Source organism: Brachionichthys hirsutus, chromosome 20 (assembly GCF_040956055.1).
Source record: "Brachionichthys hirsutus isolate HB-005 chromosome 20, CSIRO-AGI_Bhir_v1, whole genome shotgun sequence".
In the NCBI taxonomy this organism is placed as follows: domain Eukaryota; kingdom Metazoa; phylum Chordata; class Actinopteri; order Lophiiformes; family Brachionichthyidae; genus Brachionichthys; species Brachionichthys hirsutus.
Genome location: NC_090916.1, coordinates 6,648,368 through 6,675,409, shown reverse-complemented (window position 1 = coordinate 6,675,409; position 27,042 = coordinate 6,648,368). Strand labels below are relative to the sequence as shown.

Here is a 27,042-nt window from a genome sequence, read left to right as displayed (position 1 = left end):
ACACAAATGTTTTACTAACACAAAGCATGATTTATCTATTTATAAAATAGGTGACGCAGCTTGAGACCTGTGCATCCCTGGTCTTCTCGGTGCTCCGGTGGACACAAATCAAGAGTCATGGGGCAATTCCAGTGGATCAGTGCCACCGAGCAGCCAGAAAAGGCTTTGAAATCCCCCCCGCGCGCCCCCCGTCCCCGTCACCCAGGTGTGGATCTGAGCGCTCAGGTGGAGCGGTGCGTTTATCTGTGAGGACATGCAGACTTTCATTATGTGCACACAGTAGGTGTGTGTGTGTGTGGGTGGGCGGTTGGGTTCACTGGGGTGGTGTTAAGGTCACGGATGCAGGAGAGGAGCATGGAAAAAGAAAATTGCGGTTTCAGTAAACAGGGGACATAAAGTGGCGAGCTTTCTAAACGCACGTCATCAAAACCTCTGGTGACCGCATGGAAGAGCAACATTTTATTATAATCTACAGACAATAAAAAGAATGTAAAAGGATTGTACCTTTATGTGTATCCATTGATAAGACCTATTAGAGGGATATATCCAGGTTCCACACACTGCAGCCCCACGTGACACATGAAAGAAGAATCCGGAATGATTAGTAACATCATTATTAGACATGGACATTGTTCAGCTTCATCATGTAACAGTGTGCAAAAACATTTAGACAATTTATAAAGCACTGCAACGGCAAAAAAAAGAAAAGAATAAAGAACATCACATGCATTAGCATTAGCATCGCTAACAGCAACCCTGACAGTGAGTGCAGAGGAAGTTGCATGATGTGATTGCCAGAGAAATGGTTGCTTTATTCAGTTTATTCATTGCAATCAGTTTAACATCTTTACTTGTAATCCAATTATTCCCCCCCCCCCCAACCCCTCCCCACCTGCCCCCGCCCACTTGCTCACCAGTAAAGATAGTAGAAGAAGGAGAGGACAAAAAAGGACAACTTGCACCAGGCCTCCTTCAGGCAGAACTTGAGCGTGTCGCCATTCATCACGGACGCCGGATCGTAGAGCAGCTCCTTTGTGTCCGTCGGGGAATGGAAGTACCTACCACAGAGGGCACAGACCAGACCGCGGGTAGTTGACCCGTTCCAGACCGGGGGAATGGGGGGGGCAGAAGGGAGGTAGGTAATGGGGAGGAAATAATATGGAAAAAGATGGCATGATGAGTTATGGAAACACCATCATGTAGCAGATGTAGGTGAAAGAGTAGCTGGAGATGCTCATGGAAATCCACCCCTTGAAACGACACAGCCAATCGAATTGAAGCTATAAATGAGACGCTTGATTTGCCAACCGCTGAGAAAACTCAAGGTCCCATGTAGTTTAATAAATCGAGAATAAAGCAACAATCTGTCAGACTATCTTGTGACGCCAGTAAGATAAACAACGATTAAATATTGGACTGGACACTCCAACGTATTCCCCTCAGGTCAGTTATGCTGCTGTCGGGGCATCGAGGCCGCTCTTCTACATTCAGGCAGCACAGTAAGTGAATTGCTGCTGTGCCTATGAGGCGCGTGATCATTTTCAATGGGATGAATTTTTAATTACATTTTCTCTCATTTCAAATTCTAATAGCTATTTATCAACCGCCGACTGCTTTAAACGCTGGTGAGAAAATCTACCCTTTAACAGAATGCTTTCAGTAAAATGAATATTTGTAAAAAAAAAAAAGAACAAAAACAAACAAACCCAGAGCTATCGAGCAGGACAACACGGATATGTGCAATGTCACCCAAACACTAAACCTGATTAGTTTGCCTGCAGAATGGATTTGGGGAATTATCATATGATTCCTGAAGATTTTGGATCCATGTGGGATTTATTTCGTTCGGGCTGTTGGAATCATTAAACATTAAGTCGGAAACAAAAAAGAAAGCCGCCATGACAACTGTCTCCTGTTGTGTACTGGTCCACTATTTAATCTATGAACATTCGGAGGCTATTAGAGCTGATATGTATCAACAAGTCTTTAACAATGGATAACTCTGGATCAATGGATTAATGATGATTTATTGCATTATAATGCTTGCGGTCTGTTAAGTCGTAACACAGATCGGTTTATTCACGCTAGTTGATGCACACTGGACGGCCGTGAAGGTTAAATGGTTGTAAATTGAAATGAAATGTCAAAGGCTATAGCCAGAACGTGCATTCACTAACTCACATTAATGTTAGTAGAAAACATTCATGCACGTATGAACATGAAGATGCATGTTGCTGTATTCCCAGCGTGACAGAAGGGTTTGAATGAGTCACTGCATACAATTACAAAGCATTTCGACAAAAGGCATTCAAACATTAGCCGGTAGCTACCAAGCTACTACAATTATCGAACAAAGTCATTAGAAACAATTTCCCTCAAGAAAGACAGCAGATATGAACGGAGAACACACGAGAAACGCGACACACACAGATAAAACGCACACTTGGAGACGGATTCAGCTGGCAACCCAAAGTGTTTAAAGAAAATCCAGCTCTACACGTCCAGCACATGTTGGACTTCCTTTCTACGCCCGCACACTGACATATTGTGAGAGATTTAGTCTGGCACAAGAAAACATCCTCCATGAATGGAGCGACGACGTATAAATCACTATCAGTGTCTCCGCTCCAACCCCATCCTCCAAATTCCACTCTCCTCTGAATCACCTCCTCAGGTCAGGACACTTTCCTGTCTCTCATTCGCCTTTTCTCTCACCTACTTCCTCCATTCCGTGCCCTCCTCCATCCCCGCCTCACCCTCTATCTCTACTTCTGACGCTGAACTTTCAGCACAGAGCGCCTCGTCAGAAGTTTATAAAATTAAAATTAAAACCAAGACCCCTGTATCGAACGGTTCGACACTGATATGCATGTAATGTTGCACCCCTAATACACACACACACACACACACACACACACGCGCGCGCACGCTCTGATGGACCGTATAGTCACCTCCATGTGTTGTAGAACAGCAGCGGGACGTTGAGGCCCACGGTCAGCCACTCCTGGGCGCACAGGAACATGATGCAGAAGAGCCCATGGATGGAGTACTCTGGTAGCACCAGCTAGAGAGGAGGCAAGAAGGATGAGTCAGAGAGAAGTGGAGCAAACAACAATTGATTATTCACACTTAAAATCACTGCAGAAGCTGCTTTAAAGTCAGCAAGCGGCGCCGCCGGTCACCGAGCGCATCGCCTTCCCTGCGTTACAGTCACTTGTTTGTGATGTGAGGACTGCATGAATGAACCGTAGCATCTGAGTGAGCTAAAGGGAAGTTGGTTAGCAGATGCCACATTATCATATTTATGCCCACAGGTGTAAGAAATTACTACTACAACGTCATCAGCATTCCGAGCCTTAGCCTTGCCTATATTTAGCCAGTGCTAAGCCGTCTATCCACAAGCATTCCAAATGGCTAAATGCCCCATTTTAGATTACGGAGCGCGTAGCTTCACAATGAGCAGCACGCACCGATGGCAAGGTTCCATCATTATGATAATAACTGGAGGGCCCGGCCCCGCTGGATTCATGATGCAAGGTGCAAGAGAACCTCCTGGCAAACTGCGAGGGTGAGAATGTGTGTCCTCGCCAATTTAAAGTTCAGAAGTTGGTTCCTAAAGGAAAGGCACTGAAATCTATACAGTCCTTCATTCAACATAACAAGTATGATTCACAACTAAATTGGCTGTGAGCATTTTATTTTACTACTATGGTGATGCGATGATCTGCCCTCCTCTGCTTCTGATTTCCTTCAAATGAGGATGATAGTTCTCAAAGTTTTTTCCACTGAGAGGAAGAGTAGGGCAAGGATTAGTAAATCCACATGTTCTCAGTATGTCCTGAATTCCTTCTAATGACTACTTAACTCACCTATGATCCTCAAACATTACAAACACATCACATCCTTGGGGTCAATCTGACCTCATCATCACACCGACACCGGTAAACGAAATAAGCTTGCATTGAAAGTTTGGAAACTGCTATTTTATTTTTCCACAGCTGCAGTTAATGCTATTCACAAAGAAAGCCACTTCACTCCTCATGTATATTTAACAGTGCCTTTCCAAAGGCACCTGGCCTTGAACATTTCTGTCTACAGTGTCTGAACAAGGCCCTGTTCAGGATGCATTATTCAGACGGCCTGCTAATAACACAAAAACACATTTTCAGTGAACCGCTCTTCAACAGCAGGAGATGAGAAAACTGCTGCTGAGACAAAACCCAAATATATCCAAATGCTTTCACACATGCATCAGGACGCTGCATGCGTGCACACACACACACACACACACACACACACACACACACACACATGCAGTACATAGATTAAAGCACAAACACGGACATACACACTCCTCCCTCTACCTTTGCTGTGATGGTGAATTCAGTCAGCGTGTACACACTACAGTAATATATATTTGTGTAATTTTGAAGTATTGGAGCAGATGCATTAAATTTCCATGCTGATTGGTAAAAACTACTGTCCTCCTTCACTCATAGATTATATATGGATTGTGTGTGTGTGTGGGACCCATCTGGGATTGTGTCTGGCTGGGACTGGAGATACGTTTCTCTTGCCGCGGTGCCCTCGGGGCCGCCCTTCCACCCATCTGATCCTCCCAAGGGCAACACCGATGCGGCTTCGTTCATGTGGGAATCTGGCTACAATCATTACAACCATTCCATAGTATAGAGCGCCTCTGCAGCCACCACAGTGACAGAATGAGGTGGAGGATCTGATTGGTGAATGTGAATAGACGTGTTGATTTACTCTATGCAGGATACCGAGGCTAAAATATGACATCATCTGAAACTAGCACGGAAATAAAGCAGCACCCAACAAACGCAGTATAGTTCAGGACATGCCGAAATTGCAAGGCCACATTATTGGACTGCATTGCAGTGTGAGGTGTTCATCATGATCTATCCACCGCGGTCAGAGATCTCACAATGGGAAAGATGGGAAACGTCATATTTTAGCTAGAATTCTCTCATGCTTCTCACTTTTAAAGTTGCATGAGACTAAATTCAGAGCCCACAGACTATTTTTCAACAGACCCAGACTGCATCCATATATCTCATTCTATATTTAACTGATAGTATGCACCTCTGATTGACAGGAGAAGTCATTGTGAAGAGTAGAGGGGATGTGTCAGAGTCAATGCATAGAAATGAGAATTTCCTCGTCATCGTTCGGATGCCGAGCCACAGGTGTGCCCTGTATTATCCAGTATAATGTACAAGCTGTATTTCACAATGTGATGAAGTGAAGGGGTGAAAAAGAGGTATGGGAAAGGGAAATTCAGACAGAATTAATGGGACAGCGAGAAAATATCAGCTATGACATTTAAGGAAAATTCCATAAATGACACGACAGTTTGAGTTTGTTGATTCATGAACTATTAGTCCATAAGGGAAATTCATAGCCAAAGCTATGAACAATGACTGTACAGAAACAAGCTAAGCGTGACGTGTGTGTGTGTGTGTGAGAATCTGGCACATTTCAGCAGCACTTGCTGAAGGACAGGAGTGTGCATTTTTCTGTGTGTAATACAGCTCTCGTATAGCAGGCTTCAGTTTGGCTCAAAACAATCATCACCCTGTAGGACGCAAGTTTGAATTAATGCATTATAAATTAAGAAAAATAGTTACTGCATTTACTCGCGCACCTTTATGCACAAGGGACAGCACTTTAACTTCATGATGCCATACCTGCCTGTGCTATTTCAATAATGACACCTTTAAGCAGCACGAATAACACTGACTGCAGACCCCCTTGTTGTTGTTGGGGCAGTCACTTTTAGCATTAACAATGGCACTATTATTTCTGTATTAACCATGAAGTGCGTCACACATTAGTTCCGTTTCTTCGTTGTGAAATTCATCATTCATAGAATAGTTTCCTCCATCAAAACTTTTAGTTGCTCTTTTCTCGTCTACCTCTGCTGCTGCAAACAATTTCCAGACCTCTTTCTGCAAATCAACCATCCAGCACGTTTGGTAAATGACAGCGTCTGTCCACGCTCCCCTTCAGAGCCTAAGTGAAAGCTGACAGGGCCAGCTCAACACAGCCTCAACCTCCTCTCCAGGTCCAATTAGCGAGGCCGACGATCACAAAGTGCACTCACTCAAAGCTTTAAAATGTGGCTCCAGAGGTAGGGAGTGCTTCTGAGAGAGGCAGCGAAACATCATCAGGTCAGCAGGAAAGCCTCACAACAAAGTAGGGGAAATAAATAAATAGAGGATAATAGAGGTGTGAATGAGGAGAGAAAAGACGTGGAGTGTTCTGTGCGCCAACAACATGCCGCTAGCTGGCTGAGAAACTTGGGTTCAAACCGCAATAAGTTGTTAAAAAAAAGAGATGCAGGTTGTTTGACTTCATGCAGTGAGACTGATGGAACCTAAACCAACACAATGGCTGTAATATACAGTCCTTGTTGATGCCTAACAAAAAAAGAATGGCGTCATAAAAGAATTGATGAGTATATCCGGGAGGATCGATATATAGATTTACTTAAAACAGGGACACTGAAAGAATGCGTTTAATATCCCAAATGAATGTAAACTGGCCTCTGAGCCCTAAAAGTCATCTTCAAACAAACCATTTTCCTTGAATGTTCCGTCTTTAGACATTATGGTGGTTGTTAAATTACAAATTGTCATTTTAGAGATGTAGGGCTCTGGCTCAGGGCTCGGTAATCTATCACACAGTCAAGGAGCGTTTCCGCTGATTGCAGATCTTCTGAAGGACTTCTTCTCTCCTCTTATTAATCTTAACTGGACTGAGCTCAGGAGAGTACTCAGATGATGCCATTTCTGGCTGAAGGCATTAAATTGGAAGTGTCTTCTTCTTGCCATCGAGCCGATAAAGCTCTCTTTCCTCGGGAGGACAGCTGCTCCAGGCCTCGGCGTAATCTAAAAACCATTGCTCATTCCAGTGGAGTTTAAAGACCGACGACACAAGCGATATTACCTTCAGCGGGGAGAAGGCGACAGTCACTGGGACTGTTCAGGTTATTTAGAGATTTCCTGCAAAAATAATTTGATCTTTCTTGGCAAATCTGCTAAAATAATTGCTGACCGAAATATTCTTTGTCGGGCCTCTCAGAGATATGTAAACTGTAAAATAAGAGTTTAGAGAAGACATACAACAATAAGTAGTGAAACGTTTTTCATAACAGGATGGATCCTTCAGACTGGCAATTAATTCTGTAGAAATAGAGTCCACTGGATTTACAAATATAGTTAAAACATCAGGAACGAGATGTTTAATATCTTATTTCTTTGCTTTTATATTCACAATCTAAGGACTTAATGTGTGCAGGGGGGGTACCAAGTTGGCACGCCACCAATGCTATAGCTAATCGAGTAAAACGTGATTATGGGGATCCATTGCTGACAGCCTGTAAAGATTCTACTGAGACGTACAAATTAGTCTAATTATGTGCTGCCAGGAGTGGCATTGTTTCAGAACAGCATCCATGGCTGCGGCTTCGGATAACCAAGAAGCCAAATTTTAGGCAATTCCTTTGATAAAGAAACTGCGTGAAAGCGCTAACAGAATGATGCCTCAATCTCTGACTATTCTTCCCTTTTTATTACTAAATAGATTTATGTAATTTCACCATGAAAACAGTGAACGTTCGGACATAATCAAACCACGGAACATGATACTAGAGAGCAGCGGAGCCAAACGTAGCTAATCGGTGTCTTCAAGTAAAATAATGTGAGACTTGAAAAAAAAAAAAGTGATTGCTTTTTTTATGTTTTCTGCTACAAATGGAATGTTTCCAGTGAGAATTAAATGATGGTGAAATAAAACGAATGACAATGAAAATGGCTAAAAATCCCTGCAGGACCCAGAGAGGTCCTCAGAAACCACTTAAAGAACCACTGAAGTGAATAACACTGCTGCTAAAGAGCTCTCTATTATCAGCTGCTGTTTTTGAAAATATCTCCTTTAGAGATGAGCAATCACTAGACGTAATCCAGACTGCAATTTTTTTTTTTTTTCTTTTCAGCAATGCAAAAAATTGTAGGATTGAAGATGGTTCTTTTTTTGGCTCAAGTTCTTCAACTGCAAAGCTGCTAATGCCAACTGTTGTTGCACTCAGTGCATCGCTTGAGGATATGAACGTTCGCATACCCCAGTGTGCGTGTGTGACTCGCCGCTTTTCCCACCTTTACGTTATGCCAGGAAAACATCAGGACTGACATCCATCCACATCTTGCATAAATATTTATTCACATGCACAAGCCTGAGAAAAATGTGCAGTCGTAATACATCATTCTGTCTTAAACCCACAGAGCTATAATCCCATAACCTGGAGCACCATCTGTGCTGCGCAGCCTCGCTTCCCTTTGTGTCCTATGTCTTGCCAAACTTCACAGAGTTTTATCAAAGTACGCAGGACGTGCCCTCAGTGGCCCAACATCAGACAATACGCTTCACGCGGACTACATCACCCACAAGCCAAGGTGCTGACTGTGTGTGTGTGAGTGTGTGTGTGTGTGTGTGAGGGAGGATAAAAGACAACGACGGGATGAAAGCCAGGCTGAATGATTGATTGATGGAATGGAAGTGACTTAACAGACTCAGTAGAGGAGTGAGTCACAGAGATGGGGGGATAAAGGAGGTGAGGAGAAACTTTGTACTGAAACTTCAAAGGCACCACGGAAACCGCAGGGGAACCCCCCCCCCCCCCCCCCTCCCTCCCCGGTTCCATTGCATCCTGGCGTCTGATTGGATGGATGAGGAGCGAGGTGAATGCTCTGCACTGACATCAGTGACTATACAAAGGGAAGAAACGAGGTGCAAATGCTCTCATTTAAACTACATACAGGCCAACACTGTTAATTTATTCATCGGTACAGAAAGAACAATTTACAATAAAAATATATTTTGCTTTCTTCTCCCTGCAGTGCTAATTATCCGTGTGGATTATTTGGGTATTACGTGCTTTAAACATAGTCTCCGTTACACCGCCCCCCTCCCCTCCATTTCTAACCGTTATCTCTCGCTGCCTCTCCATCCCTGTCTCCACATTCCTCTCCACCTCTCAGCGCTTCTCTCATGGTAATCCTCCTTTTACTGTTTTTTTGGAGTCTGAAGTTTCAGCTCGCGGAGACAAGGGGTTGCAACGATGATGATGACGTTACCGTTTCACAATCCTGACCATTTGTGAAATCAGGTTGCCCCATAAGGAGGAACAGATGCTCTTCTTCTCAATGCCAGACATGCAGCACACCACTCTACACATGCAGCACGCTGCTAGATTCCAAATGGATATTAAATATGACATCATGTCAGAGGGAGCGACGCACCACCTGACATGATCTCTCATGCAATCGCATTGGAAGCAGGTTTAAAACAAAATGCAGGCTAATTAGGTCCAATCACTTTTTGAAGTCCTGATTTGCAGCGACAACCAAAAGCAGGAAGTGAAGAGAAGAAGATTTGTTTCTTTCAGTTCATTGAGCCAAAACACACCATCCCTGCCAACAACCTGCGTGCCTCTGTCTTTTCATATCAAGGAAAAGCTCAACATTAAAATATGAAACTTATTTCTGCTTATTAAAATATATATATAAATGGTGTGAGTGGATTTGTACACCGGCCAGACAATCTGAACACCTGTTCCGTTGGCTGCTTCTTGTGCTCATTAGCCTCCATACGTCACTGCATTGCACCAATGTAAAAAGACTAGTAGCAATGCTAATAACTTAGCATGGCTTGTGTGTGTGCACGACAAAAAAGCGTATTTACTGTAGTCATTGGATAAATATTAGCACAAGTGATTTCACAGAAGCTGTCAATCCAGAAAACAGTACAAATGGATCACATTAACTGTTTTATGCACAATACCAATGAACACACACAATGGTGCTGCAACAGTAGGACACAATGGTGTACTTTAGCTAATACACAGTGTGTGTGTGTGTGTGTGTGAAAGAGTGCACTGTGCACATGAGCACACACAGATACCGCCTAACAGAAGAAGAGATCACAGCTCATCACTGCACCACTCAATTTTTGACGACTCTCTCATCTCTTTCCAATGTGAAGACACACACACACACACACACACACACACACATAAAAAGGACACAGAGAGCAGAAAAATACAAAACCCAATACAGCAAAGAGAGCGCTGACAATTCAGAAGAGGCTCAGAAGTAAAGCAGTGTTGGAAGAGGAGGGAGGAGGGAGACCACATTTACTGCATGTCTGCTACATGAAGAAATACGGCGTTTTCTATGTGTCACATTTTACAAATAATGACTTTAGTATTAATAAGACAATTAAAAGAGCCATCAATAAGTCTTTATGGGGAAGTGTGCATGTTATTCCTATTTAAAGAATATGCAGTGTGTACAAAAGGTGATATATCTATGATGGGTTGTTTGTTTGATTCCGCCACACAAATCCTACTCAAAGAGTATGTGAGGTTGGGAACTTTATCATTGGATTTTAACGAGATGATTATCATGTCTTGACGAAGGAGAAGTCCATCCAACCATCTATTAAATCTCAGCAAATCCGGTGCAATCTAGCGCAGTGTTCACATAAACTGAAAGTTAAAAAGCTTTCTTAATTTATTCATCTAGAGTTGGAATGGAAACATAAAGAATGGTGTCATCTGCATAAAACATCAGTGGTTCAAAAGGAATGATATAATTATACATTATGGAATTACAAGTGAATCATACATTGATCCTTCTGGCAAGAATGTTCTATACTTGTGTAGAGCAGTAAAATACAACAGTACAAATTAAGAAATAGAGCATACACATGTTGCCTTCATCCTCCATCACTTACTCTTTACTCCACTGAGGAAAATGCAAAGACAAGGGTGGATGGAGGAGAGATAAATAAGAGAAAGGGAGAGATGAAGTGAGAGAGATTGGGGGCAAGATAAGTCCAAAAATAAAGGAAGGAAGAGTGCTAATGAGTACACTCAGGTTTGCTCTGTTGCTGTGACAACATGCCGGCTCATTGCTTCAAGCCACAAGGCTGCATATCTAATGAATAGCACAGAGACACGTACAGTTGAGAGTACAGAATGCAGTATGTCACCACAAGCTATTGTCATCCGCATAGTATTTCAGGCCAAGAAAGCAGAATACAATACTAGAACATAAATGGCACCCATGTGTCTGCACTAAAAACCATCAAATAGGTATGCCAACAGAAAGAAAAGCAGCCAGGCCTCTTATCAGGACCACCATGCTGCGACTGTTCCAGTTGGAGTGAGCTGAATAGTTTTGGTAGTGGAAAGATGAGCTCTGGAGAAAAGAGGTAAAAAAAAAGAACCTTCACAATGCAGCAGATCCTCCTGCATCAGGACCCCCCTGGCGTCCACGTCGACAGACACAGCGTGCAACAGAGTCGAAATACAGCTCATAAAATATCTGAGTGAAGTAAGCAAACTGTGAAAAGATGTAGGAATTTAACTGGGTGTATAAAAAAGGAAATTGAAACGAGGCGTGCTTGGCAGGGATTTCCTCTCTACGGCTTTGATTTAGCTCTTGCGCCTCGAAACAATGCTGCTCGTCAATCACCTCACACAGTGGGGTGTGACAATATGATGATATGTGAAGTGATGGATGTTTGTTTTTATCTCTGCCTGGTTGTTATACCACCCCTTACAATAAAACCACATTCAAAAACAACATGGATCATCGTGTTATTAATGACCTGTAGTCTGAGTTGAAGCTAACTTAGCGGTTTGTACTCGTCTTAACACGAGCCACAAGCGATTTGTCCCTCTGTGCTTACCTTCCTCAGCAGGTTGCAGATCCTCTCGATGTTCCGCAGTCTTTCTCTCTGTCAGGAGACAAAAGCCAAAGTTTAGCCTCTTTCACGTTTCACGCCTCGCTCAGCTCCAATGTCAAGACATTACCTGTCACAAGTGTGTAATGTTTGCTCATCATGCCTCGTGAGGATCACTCATAAAGCTTTGAACTGACTTTACATCGATGAGGTTAAATGTATCATCTGGATCCAGTATTGCCTTGTAAATGATTTGACTCGACTCTCCTGAGGTCACCTTAGGTCATGTCTTATCACTAACTTTAGGACCTGATGAGACAACTGCAATATCTCACAGCGTTTCAGTGTTTTCCCTCCGCAGGTGTCTCCATGCTTAAACCACTTACTGTATTTCATTATTTAAGTCTTCTCTTCCAAGTGTAATAAGCTGTAAAATACTTAAGTCAGCATTTGCCACTTTGCTGACTCGAACCGCCACCATTTCACCAAAGCTTTTAACATCAACATCAAATATTAAAATAACTCCTGCAGCTCGTCGCTGGCAGCTCTAGATGTGATGCGAGGCGTGACGCAGAGCTGCTGACTTATGAATCATATATTGATCTGAGAATCGGGGGCGATTGTGTTGGTTGGACTTTGCCGCTGCGTCTCCCTGGCTGTAAATGCCACCGGCAGAAACGCCACGGGAACAAGAAGTATAGAAATAAATATATATATTCGGGCTGGTGCAGAGCAGGACAGACAAGCGTGTCTAAATATGAAACGGAATTAAAAAAAATCACAACAGCAATAAAAAACGATCTGAAATGGAAGCAAATGGAAACGCTTCATTAATATAGAAGACCACTGGAATTAGTGCTTAAAGTGTTTCTGAAAAGCCACAGTGCTTTTTGATTTTCACAATTGAATGACACTAAAAAGCGTGCACTGAATCTCCGTGACTGCGTTCCCTCACCGGTTTAACTCACCGCATGTTTAATGCTGAGTGCAAGCACGAAGTCTGCAAGAAATCTGATGTCACTGTGTGAAAATGCAACTTCCTACTGTGTGTGTGTGTGTGTGTGTGTGTGTGCGTGCGTGCGTTTGAATGAGGAAACCGGTTCCTCCTGGTTGAGCTGCTTGAGAATGTGTGTTCAGGCAGTGATAGTTTTCTGCACACACACACACAGAGAGAGAGAGAGTGAGAGAGGAGAAGAACGCATTTGCAGATTGAGTGAATAAATCTCATTTTACCAAGGATGTGCCTCGTTAAAATAATCCAATATTATTAGTCTACTGATTAAAACCAGTTCAGATTATCTGAACTAGTTTTGATAAACTAGTAGTCAAACTGTGTCTTTGGGCCCAGTTTTGGCATTATGTTCTGCTCCATTTGCTCTAATCACCAATTGAGAATATTGAATTTTGTGGAGGAGCCGCTCATCAATCACACTCATGCAGGGAGATGGTCAACAATTTATCTGATTAGAGATTTAATTGATTGATTGAACTCTACAACACATCTAGATGAAACTGATTAAAGGAGAGGATGTTTGGTCAAATACCCTTTTTTTTTTTTTTGTAAAAGACAGCAACCAAGCACATTCCCCAAAATGTTGCGCTGAGCCCATTTCCAATCGAAGTGTTAGATCCGCCTCGACACCCATATGCACACAGACTGATAAAGAACGAGCTGAGGGTTGCTGGAGGTGTTGGCATAGCAACTCATCCAAAAGTGGAAAAGTATTTTTTAATTCTGCACCAAACAAACCATCGATCAGGACCGAGTGGCCGTGCAGCTTCCCCGCTTAGCCGGAATCTGTGCTTCTTAATGTGGAGCTGTTGCGATTCCAGCCGAGCTAAAGCCGCACACACACACACCAAGACAACATGAGCGGCCGCACAGCAACGAAGGACAACACTTGCATCAGCCGACAAACAACAACCAGCGCTCTGCCCCTTCATTTGAGAAAACAAGACTCCATTTCTGTCTGTGGAAACAATCTACAAATGCGACCTGGTGGAGGAGTTGAAGGTCACCTCCGGCTCCTCACCGGCCACCTATCCTCTCTCCCCATCGGGCCCTGCCTTTCAGAAACTCCCCCCAGCTCTCACCTCAGGCTCCTCCTTTTTAAACTAAATCATCTTTTTGTCTCCCTGCATCCAGTTCAAGCTCTAGACTATCAACGCTGTTCCCCATCCGTCCAGCAAATTTCATGGAAAACTGGCGGGTTTTTGTGTAATTCTGCTGACAAACATAACAACCGACTGATAAAGTGCACTTGGGTGAAAGTGTAACCTCTTTGAATAAACACAGATGTAAACATGAACATTAGTTACGACGGGAATTTAAAAAGGGTGGAATGCCACAAATCGTGTCTCGTTGAAGATGCTTCATTTATTTCAGTGCTCTGAATATTAAAATCAGAGGGGGGTTAGGTTGGAGGCTGTGAACGAGAGACAACAAGAGAGAGGAGAAAACACATACAAAAAAATGAGGGTCAGCGCTGTGTTATTTTGTAAAAGCATCATTTATCAATCAAGCATCGCTCCCAACCCCTCCAAAGAAAAAAAACAAAACACCTGAAGGACATCACCTTATTCCGCACAAATGGAAGCGTGGGAAAAAACGATATTTTGCGCTGCCTTTGAACTTTTCAATACTTCAAAAATGATTTATAGTAGACACAGAAGCCGCTTCATCTAAAGAGTCTGACTTTGAAGTGATCAGTACTGCAGCAGCACACCGGACTAAAAAGGGAATCGATGATTGGGAGGAGGAAATACTGGGAATACATGTTTGGTGAGAATTTGTATTCTTAGTGGCAGATTCATGCAGATTCATGCAGATTCATGCAGATTCATGCACCGTCTGTCCTCAGAATGACCTTGCCCACTGCGGACACACACACACACACACATGCATCTATACTTAAAACATACAGAACACACGTGATCCAACCAATTATCTGGTTGAGACCACATCCTTAATCAACCAGCTCGCTCTGGCGTGACACCAACACCCCTTCGCTTTACCCCTCTGTCTTGAACGAGGTCACACAAATGCATTCCACTCAAAGGTACTGGGTGTGTGTGTGTGTGTGTGTGTGTGTGAATCAGCTTGACAAGTGAAAGTGGCACAGATGTATCAAGGAGTATGAGGAAGGGAGTTGAAGGTGAAGGGTGGGGGGGGAGGCCTGAGCTTAACGTGTATTTAAACAGGTAGATCAATTAAGAGCAAATTATCCTACACAGGAAATGGATTTCGATTGGAAAGCAAACCCATGAAGATGAGGAGGGTGGTCATAATTTCAAATTAGTGGAGCTTCCAAGTGTTTTTAAATGCTGTGAAATAATCCCATCCCCCCCCCCCCCCCGACAGATGTGAAGCATCAACTTAAAGAGAGGAGACAACCGTGGAGCAGTGAGGAGGAGTGATGTGATGCAGGGGACGAAGGGCAGAGGGGCCATTTAAAACGCGTGAAGACGCTTCAGACGCTGTCGTCACTCGTCTTCGTATCCTCGACTGGATGCTGATGAAAAACACAAAATCTCACATTCATAAAACATCTTAGTGAGAGAAAAGATCAACCGCTTGCTTTCCTTCCTTTCCTCCCCCAGTTATTCTGATTTCACGCTCCTGATATTATTGCTGCTCCCGGCTACAACTTTATCCTCTCATACTTATGCAATGCGTGCATACCTTAGGACTGCGTGCCATAAAGTGTGCATCATCTCTCTGCCGTCTGTGTCGGAGTCCCCAAAGCAATGACGCCGTTAACATTGGCTCTGCATAATAAACCCAGACCACTGTGGGGAAAAGCCAGTTTTCCCTGCAGCGCGTGTGTTTGTTTGACAATAATGAAAAATGTACGGCGACCAAGACGAGCCGATGATTACTAAAGAACAGTTTTTTTAAAAAAGAGACAGAATGTCACAGATTATTTTGAGTCCAAACATTCTGCTCACTGGAGGGCGAGTGCAGCAGTTTCATTTCCTGTGTAGAGCTGACCGACGTGGGATTCCCGGCCCCTGGACTCGGGCGCACCGGTGGCCCATCTCGCCCATCTCGCCCGCCCCGTCCGGGCGCGATGGCAATTTAAAACGATCAACTACGCCAAAAACTAGTGGACAAAGATGGGCACCGAGCAAATCCGGGAGGCGATTAATGTTTTTATGATGATCGGGGCCCTGGATTATTTTTTTAAAGGATTATTTTAATCTCATCATTAGGAAAACAAATTACGGTGAGCGCTGAATACAGAAGGATGCTCTTTCAGGATCCTGCCATTAAGAGAAAAACAAAAAGAGGAAGATTGAATCTGAAGTTTATGAATGAAAAGTGAAAGCAGTGAAACATTGAAAACAACAGAAGGATGTGACAGATGTGGGCAAAGAAATGAGAAATTATATAAACAGAATTATAGTTTAACCGGTGATTAAAGTCCACATCGTGCCAGGAAAGACTAGTAATGAAAAACATCCAAAACCACAACCAGACCATCAGCCTGTCCAGCAACAGCAGCTATAACTTGCCAGTTTGGTGTGTGTGTCCACGCAACGTGAGGTTCCTCCCCAAGGCAGCGGGGCTGACAGAAACCGCTAATTAGACTGCCTGGTTTTAAGAAAGACAGCGACAGAAAGAGAGGAAAGGAAGGGGAGCTCGGTGGGAGCTGTTACGCAAGAGGCGATGGGAAATGGGGATCATTACTGGATCCATACGACATGAGAGAGGGAAGGAGGAGGACGTCTTATTACTGCATTCAGGAAGCTGTATTAAAGTTACAAGTTGTTGCCTCGGGATGAACCATTAACTTTACCGAAAGGAGTGTGTGTGTGTGTGTGTGCGTGTGCAGTCAGATCAAGTCTTTACTGGCTTCAGAATGATTTCCCCTGATGGTTGACCTCTATACATGTTTAACTAATGCACCGGGACCCCACAACATGTGCGCAATCAAACTGTGAGCATTTCACCGCGTTACCATGACAACAGAGGTCAAGCTCAGTTCATATAGGGGGGGACGTGTCCTGAACGTTGCACTTTTATTTATTTATTTCATTTAGGTGGTGACACACAAGCGGATGGCTCTCAGAAATACAGGAGACCGAGAAGAGAAAGGAGAAGGAAGGGAAAATTAGAATGAACATTTTGCACCCATTCCCCTGCTGGGCTCTTTGATATGTTCTGCATTGCATAATGATATGCAAATATGAAAGCACCACAGAGTAGAGTCTAATTCACTGTTTTCACAGTCTTGAAAACTTCTCTCAAGCCGAAGAAGCCTTTTTCATTTGTCTCTTAAGAATTCCCTCATTCAGCTGTCACTTCCTCTCACTCTCCATCTCAGTCGCTCCTCTTTCACCCAGTTTACAATCTCTCTCTCTCCCCCCCTTTTCTCCCATCTATCTCCTATTCTCTCCTATTCATCCCTCAAGGAATTACTGAAGTCTATACTCCAGAGGAGCGATCCGGTCCAGCGCTCCTAAGTCAAAGTCACCTCCAAATTAAATGCTGGCGCTACTGTACTTTCATGCATTATTAAGAGCCAACTGTGTTAGTAAAAGCCCAAAAGACTCCAGGGATGAAGGATTTCAAGGGCTGGAATCCATCCTAAAGCAACTTTCCAATGCTGGCCAGCGTTAAAACACATTTCTCCTGATTGCTGCTGTGGCAATTTTGAGGCGCGACGGAACAAAGCAAATTTTGGCTGTTTCTTCACTGGGGACATTTTGAGAGACGTGATGTTGAGATGGCGGGCGCATTCGGGGTGTACCCCGCCTCTCCCCCCCATAACGAGCCGGGATAGGCTCCAGCAACTCCCGGGAATAAAATGGATGAATGGATGGTTGGGTGATGTTGACATCAGGGTCAAACACTTGACGTAGCCAAGAGTAAAGAGATTCCTTTTCCTCTTGTAACACATTGAGTATTTTAATATGTCACATATTTACAGCAAAATCCAGGATGAGATCATTTAAAGCACTTTTAAAAAATATATATATTCACGGTACATCCCATATCTACATGCCAGCTGGGAGAAGTTAGCATATAGGCTGTGCATAATCCATTGTATTAACCTGTAAAACAACTTTTGTTAAAATGCAAAAATTCTCTCAGCAAAATGAATAAACGCTCCGATTTAGGAACATTTATAGCAGGCTGAAAAAAAAGCCTAAATCCCTGTATTATCCTGAAACATAAATAGTAGCAGGGGGGGGAATGCTTTTAGTGGTGGGTGTGAGAAGCAGTGAGTCTGTTGGCATTCAAGGAGGCGCTAAACCTAAATGATTTAGGTTCGATCCACATTAGCGTTCAGAAAAATTAGGAAACACGTCAGCTGGATATTTAGTGCTGCAAAACCATCTCAAAATACAAGCAGTATTGACCAAAAACTCTTAGCAGGGAAATGTATTTGAACTGTCGAAGCTAAAAAATACACGTACTATAAAATATAGCTGATTGCTGTTAATGGCTAATGTTTTAAAATCTTACTACTGCAAGTTGTTTGAGGTGGTGCTTTGTTTGTTTGTTTAATTGTTGATTAAAGATGACTCATTCACACTCGAGGTTTCGGCCTGAGTCTCTGAGAGAGGCGGGCGAAACGACTGTAATTCGCTGGTTGCTGCTTTATTTGGGATGAATGGAAAGAGGTCAATAAGATCATACTCTAAACTTTAGTGTCCAAAGGAATGAGCAAGAAGAAGAGGAAACGGCAAACCTACCGCATGGAGAGGATTGCCCTGATCGATCGGCACCTTGAAGTCAGCCTGGAGCTCATCAAAAGCTGTTATCTGTTAAAGGAAAGAGGAACAAGGCGACGTATCATTAGCACAAATAAAAACATTTATCTGCCAGTGTTACGTTGCCATCAGTAAAACGCCACTGAACCCACGGCAGGCGTGAACAGCGAGAATTTAAAGGCACGAGCTAGAGAATATTACTGTGTTTGTGCAAAGAGAGGACGGCCGTGCGCGGCATGAAGACGCCATTCCTTGCATTGAGCAGCGTAAAGGAAGCAGCGTGACAGCGTTGTACGTGTGAATGTGTTAGTCCTGCGTTGGAAATTACCAAGAGAGAGAGAGAGAGAGACACGACAGAGGTTTGCACCAACCCCGGGTTATTTCCCTGGACCCCCCCCCCCCCCCCCGCACTGACAGGCAGCTCTTTACATGTTATTTCCCAGTGGATCCAACAGGGATCCCGGCTCATTGCGTCGCTCTGTTATAATGCGTCGGCCTCCCTTGGGCTTTTCCTCACGGGCAAGGGAAACACGCACACACGCACACACACAGCCTCTATGAGGGTGCATAAATCCAAGCATCCAGGGAAGCCCTGAAACACAATCTTCCATAGCGGACGTGATTGACTTCACTAATGCATCCTGATTTGCGCCGCATGGGGAGAACACTATAGACCGGATGCTCTGGTGTGCGTCAGCCTCAACGGATCGTTCGCTTTAATATAACAGCTGTCTTATAGCGCCCAATTATGGGAGCAGTTTTGAGAGGTCGACAGCAGCTCTGATATAATTTGATGAAGCACAGAACACTGAGGAGACCAGATTATATAAACTACATCCTACGTTAATCCATTTTTTTTCATTCAGCCACCCCAGCCGTATAAAGCTTCTCCTCCTCCAGCAATCGTAACGGACTCGTATAGGCCAGAGGTGACACACAAAGCCTCCCAACATCTTCTGGTTCCGGACTCTCCTTCTAGTCAGATTTGGCCAGAAGGTCTCCTCAAAAGTGTCCAAGAGTTCCAGGATAATGCGAGTCTCCTGAATCGGCTCATGGTGGTTCCTCATTCCTCAAGTGAGTTTTACCGAGGGAGGTGGGAGTTTGGCATCAAGTAGAACTTTCTCTCTACGTGCAGACCTCTAGTGATTGGTTTGAAAATTCCTTGGAAAGCTTGACCCAGGAAAATTGAACTTAGGTGAAGAATCGGGTCAGGAGTTACTCGAGAACCCTTTAAGTGCAGAAAGGTAACCGGCATATCAGGCCTAATGTCATGTTGAATCAGCTGCCTATGATAAGTTGATTCCTGATTTTCATTTTCTACCATGGATGTTTGTCTGTAATCCAACAGTCTGACCGGTGTTGCATCACATCCCCTTGATCTTGGTCTATCATGATCAGAAGCAACATTACCCCCCCCCCCCCCCCCGAGCTGCAGACCAGAGAACCAAAACCGAAGTCAGTGACGTGCTCAGAGGAGTCCTGCTGGAGACCGGCTGGCAGTGGCCGAGAGGCTGTTCTTTGCTAAAGCAGTCCCATTTTGATGTGGAGGTTCACTTTCACAGCTTTGAAGTCAATGTTGGCTGGAGCAGCAAACCAACCGCCCCCCCCCTCCGCCTCGCTTGGGGCCAATGCAATGCATGCAGCATAAACAGTATGCTTCCTGCAGGATGGATCGACACCTTGCTGTGTGTTTGCAACGGAAAAAAGGTGGCACAGAAAGATGGCTGAAGACTGAATTGTTGTCGGTGTAAATTTGTGCTAGTTTTCATTTATTGAAACCACGACAAACCGAAAACATGCTTTTCCAACCTCGGAACCTTCAAGCCATTCATTTGGAAATAACAAGATTGAAAAACAACAGAAATCCGGGGAAACTCCACTCTAACGCGAAACACTACAAGGTCCAATTGAATTATTCATAGTCTTCTCTTCATTATTCATTGGGATTTTAAATCCACTCAGTGTGGCTTAATTTTCTGCACAAGCGTTCCTCGCCAGTTTACACCGACGTTTATATGCATGGACCTCCTGACACTGAACTGGACTTATTACAGTCGGACTGTTTCTACGCAATAATAGGCCTGATGTAAAGTTAACAAATTCCCCCACGAGGAACAAGATCTGCAACAACAAATATTTTTACATCGAGTGAACCAAGAATGGCAAATGCTTTGGTGTGCACCTATGTTGGTGCTTATTATGTGATTAATTTTCTTAACAGTAGGTTTAATAATTAAATGTTAGAGAAGGGAAAAGGGAATTAACCAGACTGGACATTTAATGATTCAGGGAAATCCTTGTGCAAGGATTCCCACTCTTTTTTATCTTTTTAAGTGGAACTAAAAGGGTAATCCCAATCATTTTCCCGGTTGCATTTTGCTTTGAATGTCCAAATTAACACTGGATGTACGGGCTCTGTAACTATCTCCTCTCCCGCAGACGTGCCACTGGTAACGGGGCGTCCTCTGGAGAGTGGGCTTGTGTTCTGATCTCCAACATGCTCCCATCAGTATCGCTCCGTATCTGCGCTGAACACCTTGGTGGGGGTGGGCGGATGCTGAGGGAGGCAGTTTCTCTGATGAACTGTGCTATATCCAATTCTGGCCCAATTGACCCCTCCCTAACGCTGTGATGAGATCACACAAAATAAATCTCTACCATCCAGAAAATGCCCTAAAGCCACGCGAGAAGGTCCGTGTGGGTTTCCTCCGGCTTCCTCCCACCTCCAAACTACAAACTGTCTGTAGGTGCGAGTGTGTGCCTGTTTGTTTGTCTATGTGTGGCCCCGTAATGCTAACTATGCTGCTCTTTGCTACTAGATGATCTCTGATGCTCTGGAAGTCTATGAGGATGCTATTGATCCTGGTCTCAAACCGGGAGGATGGATATAGCTCCGCATATATAACTCAGTAGAATTATTCTCCTCATTAATTAAACATAGCGTCTCTTCATCACTGCTGCTATTCCACTTCAGACTTTTATCCACTCCCGCACAGGTAAGACAACAGTTGAATCTCTATCTGTCGTTATGTGGAGAAAACAAAATCAATGCAAATCCAGTTGATGATAATCCATAAATCCTCGCAGGATTTACCTTGTCAGCTGTGATTACTTTACTCAGAGAATGTTTCACAATCTGGAAAAAATCAAACCAAATCAAATCAAATGGAAAAAAGCTGGAACAGCGACTTGTTTGATGGTAAATGAGAAGACAACAGTCAGAGATTAAAACCCGTTCACCTTTCGACCTGTGCTGTTGCATCTGTTGAAATTTGCCACGAGTATCATCAATAAGGAGGAAATAAGTGGAGATGAAGAGGAGGGAGGGTGAGAAATCACCACACATCATCCTGGCTGTGCTGTGAAATAATAAGAGCAGTGGAGTCGGCATGATGGATGAGGAGCCAGCAGGGGTTAATGAACACAGAGCAGCCCGACCATATACACTGATCGCCTCCCTTCATTATCGCCATCGGTGCTCGGCGCCAGAAAACTGTTGACTTTCTGCTTCATTGAGATTACAATCCGTCCCCTCGTCTGTGCATTTCTTCCTCCTGATGTCTTCCTACAGATTACACAGTTTAAAAAGGAGCGCGATGGAAAACCTGCACCGTAAAATGTTAGGTGTTTCTGCTCTGTCGGTCAGAGACGTGTACAACGTTAAAAACACGCTGTACACGAATACGCATAATGTACTCCGTGAGAGCTGAACATGGCTGCGTGCTTAAGAGCAGTCAGACGAGATGAGACACACGAGCAGAATGTCATAGAAGTGTTGTTGTTTTTTGGACTAAATTCACAAGGAGCAGAAGAAAGATTAACCGCAAGATAAAAGACATCTTGCAATATTTATTTATCCCACTGTTGAAAATGTACCTTACAATGGTGAGCAAAGTACTTCATGTACTAATACATGCTATTTATTTGTGTGCACTCCTGATTATTATTATTACTTCCACGGTGAACTTGTGACTATAACTTTACTGTAGTTAATTAAGTATTTTTTATTTTTTTTTATGTGTGGCACTGTGACCCCGCCTCTCACCAAAGCTCAGCTGGGATTGGCTCCAGAGAGCCTACAAAGGCCAAAGATATTCACACAGAAAACGAATGCGTGAATAAATTAAGAAATAAACTAATTATTATTAATTATCATGGTTTTCAGCATTAATGTAAATTTGTTTTGCAGTGATGTTTAAATGTCTGCAAGCAATTCTACATTAAAACAAGTGTATGCTAACGGCGCTACCTAGCGCCATGCATTGCTCAGACGGCCACAGAAACATTTAACACCCTATAAAGTTGTCTATTTTACCAGCATAAGGTTTAATATTGGATGAATAAATTATATCAAGACCATTAAGAGGAAAGCTGATTGTTCAGCACTTAATTTATATTTCATTGCTGTTATTAAAACATGAATAATCCAGATGAAGCCAGAATGAATTTTTAAAGCTCTCTCCAAAACAAAGAGAAATGGTCCTTGCTAGTAACTCATTTATAGATCCTGAGCTCTTTATTTCTTTTTGTCCCATGATACCGTGTGCAACGCGCCCCGGAAAAGGTCAACGCCATCGCAGGACATTTGTGCAACTCGGCATGGAAAATGTAGCTTTCCCTCAAAGCGCTAAAGAAGCCGAATCAGCCTTCTGTTGGGAAGTCTGATCGGTCGTACTTCAAACACGGATCGCCATGGGAATGTCACAGAGAGAAACTGATGAGGAAACTTTCCTTTATTCAGTATAGTCCATTCGTACTATTTTTTTTATTGCCTGTTTAAAACTCTCTCCATGTTCTGTACCAAAATTTATTTTGAGTCGGGGTGTATAAACATAGTAACTATGTGGTTTTAAATGTTGTAATGCTGTAAATAATATTAGTAAGCAGTGGAACATGTCCAACATATTCAGTAATTCGGACAATTTTCTGATTATAAAATGTTTTATAATTTTTTTATTTATTTAAAGACAAGTTGCTGATTTAAAAATGTTTTCAATGAAATTAAGTGAATTCCGATGACGCCAAGAGATGCCTGTGGGCAGATGATGCTGGAATGGGATGGAAATTCCAACATAGTAGAAGAGATGACATCAGTTTGACATCCTGCCCTCGGCCACACATCTGCATCCCGGGGCTTTCCCAGCAAGCAGAGGCGCACCAGAGGGGGGGGGGGGGATCACATGGGCGGAGGATCATCCAGAGACGGCGAGCCACGGCGATCCGGGAGGCTGCGGTTCACCTTTGTGCGTTAATTTAAACGTCTTGGTTAACGGCGTGCCGGAGTGCTCCCATGGGGCGGCTGCCACGTGCGTTTTATGAGATGAACAGATTGACTCAGCCAATTTTCAGCATCTGGTATGAAGTGGGTCACTCAGAACGCCATTATATCCCACAGCAAGAATACTGTGGCATGCTTAGCATCAATATTTAACATATATTACTCCTAATGGACAAATGCGTCTTACATTTTCTGTGTGTGTCAGCGTTCTGCTAGCCAAGTCGCGTCCTTGCAACAACAACAAAAAAGCCTTTATATTAAAACTACACTGTGTTTATTTATACTCAATATAATAACTCAAAGTTTGTTTCTCATTAACTTGTAACGTGCATGTCTATTTATTTAGAACACGAATAAAGAGGGCGCAGCGGCTGCTCCTCTGGTACCTTATCACAGATTGGTGGCGACAGAGGGACACGTACCGAGATGGATCAATAAAGAATTAGCGATTGAAAGCTTCACAGTGTGTCTGAACTCAGGACGGTTCCAATAGTGACCCCCCCTCATCATATTTACAAGGTGGGGGAAAAAAAATCAAGCAAAGCCATTCTAATAAAGTAAAATAAAAACAATGAATTAAAGAATCTTCCATGAGAACTGTTGCATTCAAGCCCAAATTATAGTTCTATTTACTTAAACTACGTATACATGTTACACGATTGACAATACTTTGCAAAATTATAATAAAGCTGTAACCACAAATGCATCAGATTATAATATCGGCGCACTGCCAGGATTATACTCAGATTATTTGCGAGTTATACTACGTAGTGTTTGTAAAGTAAATTGTATCATGTCTTTAATTGACTTTAATAGTGCTGCTCATTATAATTAACCAACGGTGAGTCCTGGGAATGTGATTCATCCCGATATTCCACAGACGCCCAGCATGTCCTCTTTTATTTCCAACAGAGGTGAAACTTTTGTGTGTGAATGAGGGGGGGGGGGGGGGGGGGGGGAGTCAGATCCATCAGATTAATTGAAAATTACTTAATGAAAGATTTATCATCTGAAAAGGAGCCGAGGAGAAGATTAGCCGAGGAGCTAATTAACAGCGTAGGGTTTGATTGATCGCTGACAGGAGTCTGTCTTCAGGCGGTCATTCCCGGGACTGCTCGTACGTTTGAGACAAAGCAGTTCAGAACACGTTAAATGTCCCTCGTCCTTTCTGCGTGGCCTGTGTTGTTTTTTTTTTTACCATTGTCCTTCTCTTTTAGTTCATTTTCACCAGTTTGCTTTATTTTTAGCCTGACTTTTACACCTGGGAGGGTTTGACTCAGCACACTTTGCTCTTTTTTAGCCGCTCTGGGGGGGGGCTTTAACAAACTAACCTTTTGGTCAAGCGGCCGCCGCGACAGCACGATTCAGGTCTTTCAGCCGTTCGCCAAGACGAGGGCTTGAAATTAAAAAAGCAGAGGAACAGCTCTGACGGAGCGATGGCGACCTGCCAGAGAGGCTGACGAGAGAGAGACGCAGCCAAAATCTCTCCGCGCTTGGCAGGTGGCCGGTGTTAATGTGCAGCCTTGGATCTGCTAAACGCTTCCACAGCTCTGCACATTCCCACCTCGTAGCCTCTTCCTAATTACGCCCCCCCCCTCTCCGGCTGTATGGACTCCAGCTTAAGACGCTGCACGTCATTGCGAATGGAGAATCAGTGGAGGAGGCTTCTCTGTTGTTTCTGCAGCCTTAAACAGAATGCAAAAAAAAAAAAAAAGACACCCGGGTGCAGAATAATGCGTTTCATTGTGATCCTTCCGCCGGGTGCTGATCACAGGCAGAAGGTGAAGGAGGAGTTGTGCTCCTCCTTCACGGGTTCACGGGTTCCAATTTGCTTTTTGCGTAACTGCTCGGCGTGAACTGAACGATCAGGGTCTCTTTATTTCTGCTCTGTGAGCAGACACATGGGGGGGGGGGGGGGGCACTGTCTATCTGACATACAGGCAGACCCACTATTAACTGTAATTGCTAGAGAATCAGTTGCTGTTTCCATGCAAAAGACAGATGCGGGGGGGCTGGGGGGGGGGCATTAGGCTGGAAACCTGACCCAAATCTGTCTTTACATAAGGCAGTGCACGATGGAGTTCGCTGCTCATAATGAGATTATTCAAATATCACAATGCAGTCGGTCATATCGACGCCGGCTGATCTGAGGCGTCGTTAAAGGCGCAGAGAGGACGAGGAGGGAGATTACACGCCACGAGACGCCCTAATCGATAGGGAAGGAAGGCTTTTTTTTTAATTGATCTGTGTTGTTTGGAGACTGTTACCAGCATTTATTGGGTCCGCGTGCACGCGTGGAACCGCCAAACGTGGTAAGACGAGTAGAATATAGTGACGAAATGGTGAAAGCGATGGATGCTTGAATGAATGAAGGAGAAGCAGCGGAGGATGGAGTCGCGCACCTGCAGTGTAGAGGGGGGGGGGGGGGGGCACAACGATCACACCTGTCTGTCCACATGCACGCGCCCCACCGATCGGCTAATGGCGTGAATGTTTTCTTTTTTATTATTTTTTTTTACTTACGTGCCATATCGCGAAGAAGATCAGCGACACGCAGAGGACCATCGACAGCATGTAGCAGAAGGCAGCGAAGGTGAACATAACTGAAGGGTTCCCGAAGAAGCGCGATCCCACTGACACACATCTAAAAACAAAGTGAAGGGACGGAGGAGAGTCTTGCAAAAAGAAAGTTCTCACGGTGCCACGAGAAGCCCGCGAGAAGCCCACGCGAAGCCCACGCGGTTCCGGCACCGTGACTTCCGTCCCTCGCAACCTTTCACAACAAACTGTTGCAGGAAAACGTCTCCAGAGGGCTCCGGGCCCGTGCGTCTCTGAAGTCTCGGCTGGTCTCAAATCAGCGCGCCACGCAATCAGTCACGGGCACGAGCCTGGTGTGATGCGCCAGGGTTCTGCGCCAAACCGTCCGGCGGAGGCGCATCGGTAATCCGTTCAGCTCCGTGAGAAGGAGACGAGCTCGCCGTGCGCCGCGGCGTTAATAAATGCTGCTCGCGCTCTCCGCGGTGGACCAATCAGAGAGTGCGGCACAGTGCAGGCAGGCGCGTGAACAGGTGGATTTTTTTTTTTGGAGGAGCACCCGGCGTGCTTGTGCGCATGTGTGTGAATCCAAGATTCTCTTTCCACAGATCTTTCCTGGTTTTGGTACATTTGGGTGCTAATTTGGATCTTATTGTTCTTGTGAGAAACATCAAAGGCTTTGACGTGTTGCATCCAGATTGATTAACACACCTATTATACATACAAAGCGGCCGGAT

General features: G+C 44.0%; 1 protein-coding gene across 1 annotated transcript; it reads right to left on the bottom strand.

Moving 5' to 3' along the window:
• Nucleotides 1–532: 532 nt before the first annotated feature.
• Nucleotides 533–26,371, bottom strand: cnih3 (cornichon family AMPA receptor auxiliary protein 3). Its single transcript, XM_068753813.1, has 6 exons — nucleotides 26,294–26,371; nucleotides 18,475–18,543; nucleotides 11,779–11,826; nucleotides 2,952–3,064; nucleotides 915–1,058; nucleotides 533–560 (listed from the first exon to the last, which is right to left on the bottom strand). The coding sequence occupies exons 1-6, from the start codon at nucleotides 26,369–26,371 to the stop codon at nucleotides 533–535; spliced, it is 480 nt and encodes a 159-aa protein (XP_068609914.1).
• Nucleotides 26,372–27,042: the final 671 nt, after the last annotated feature.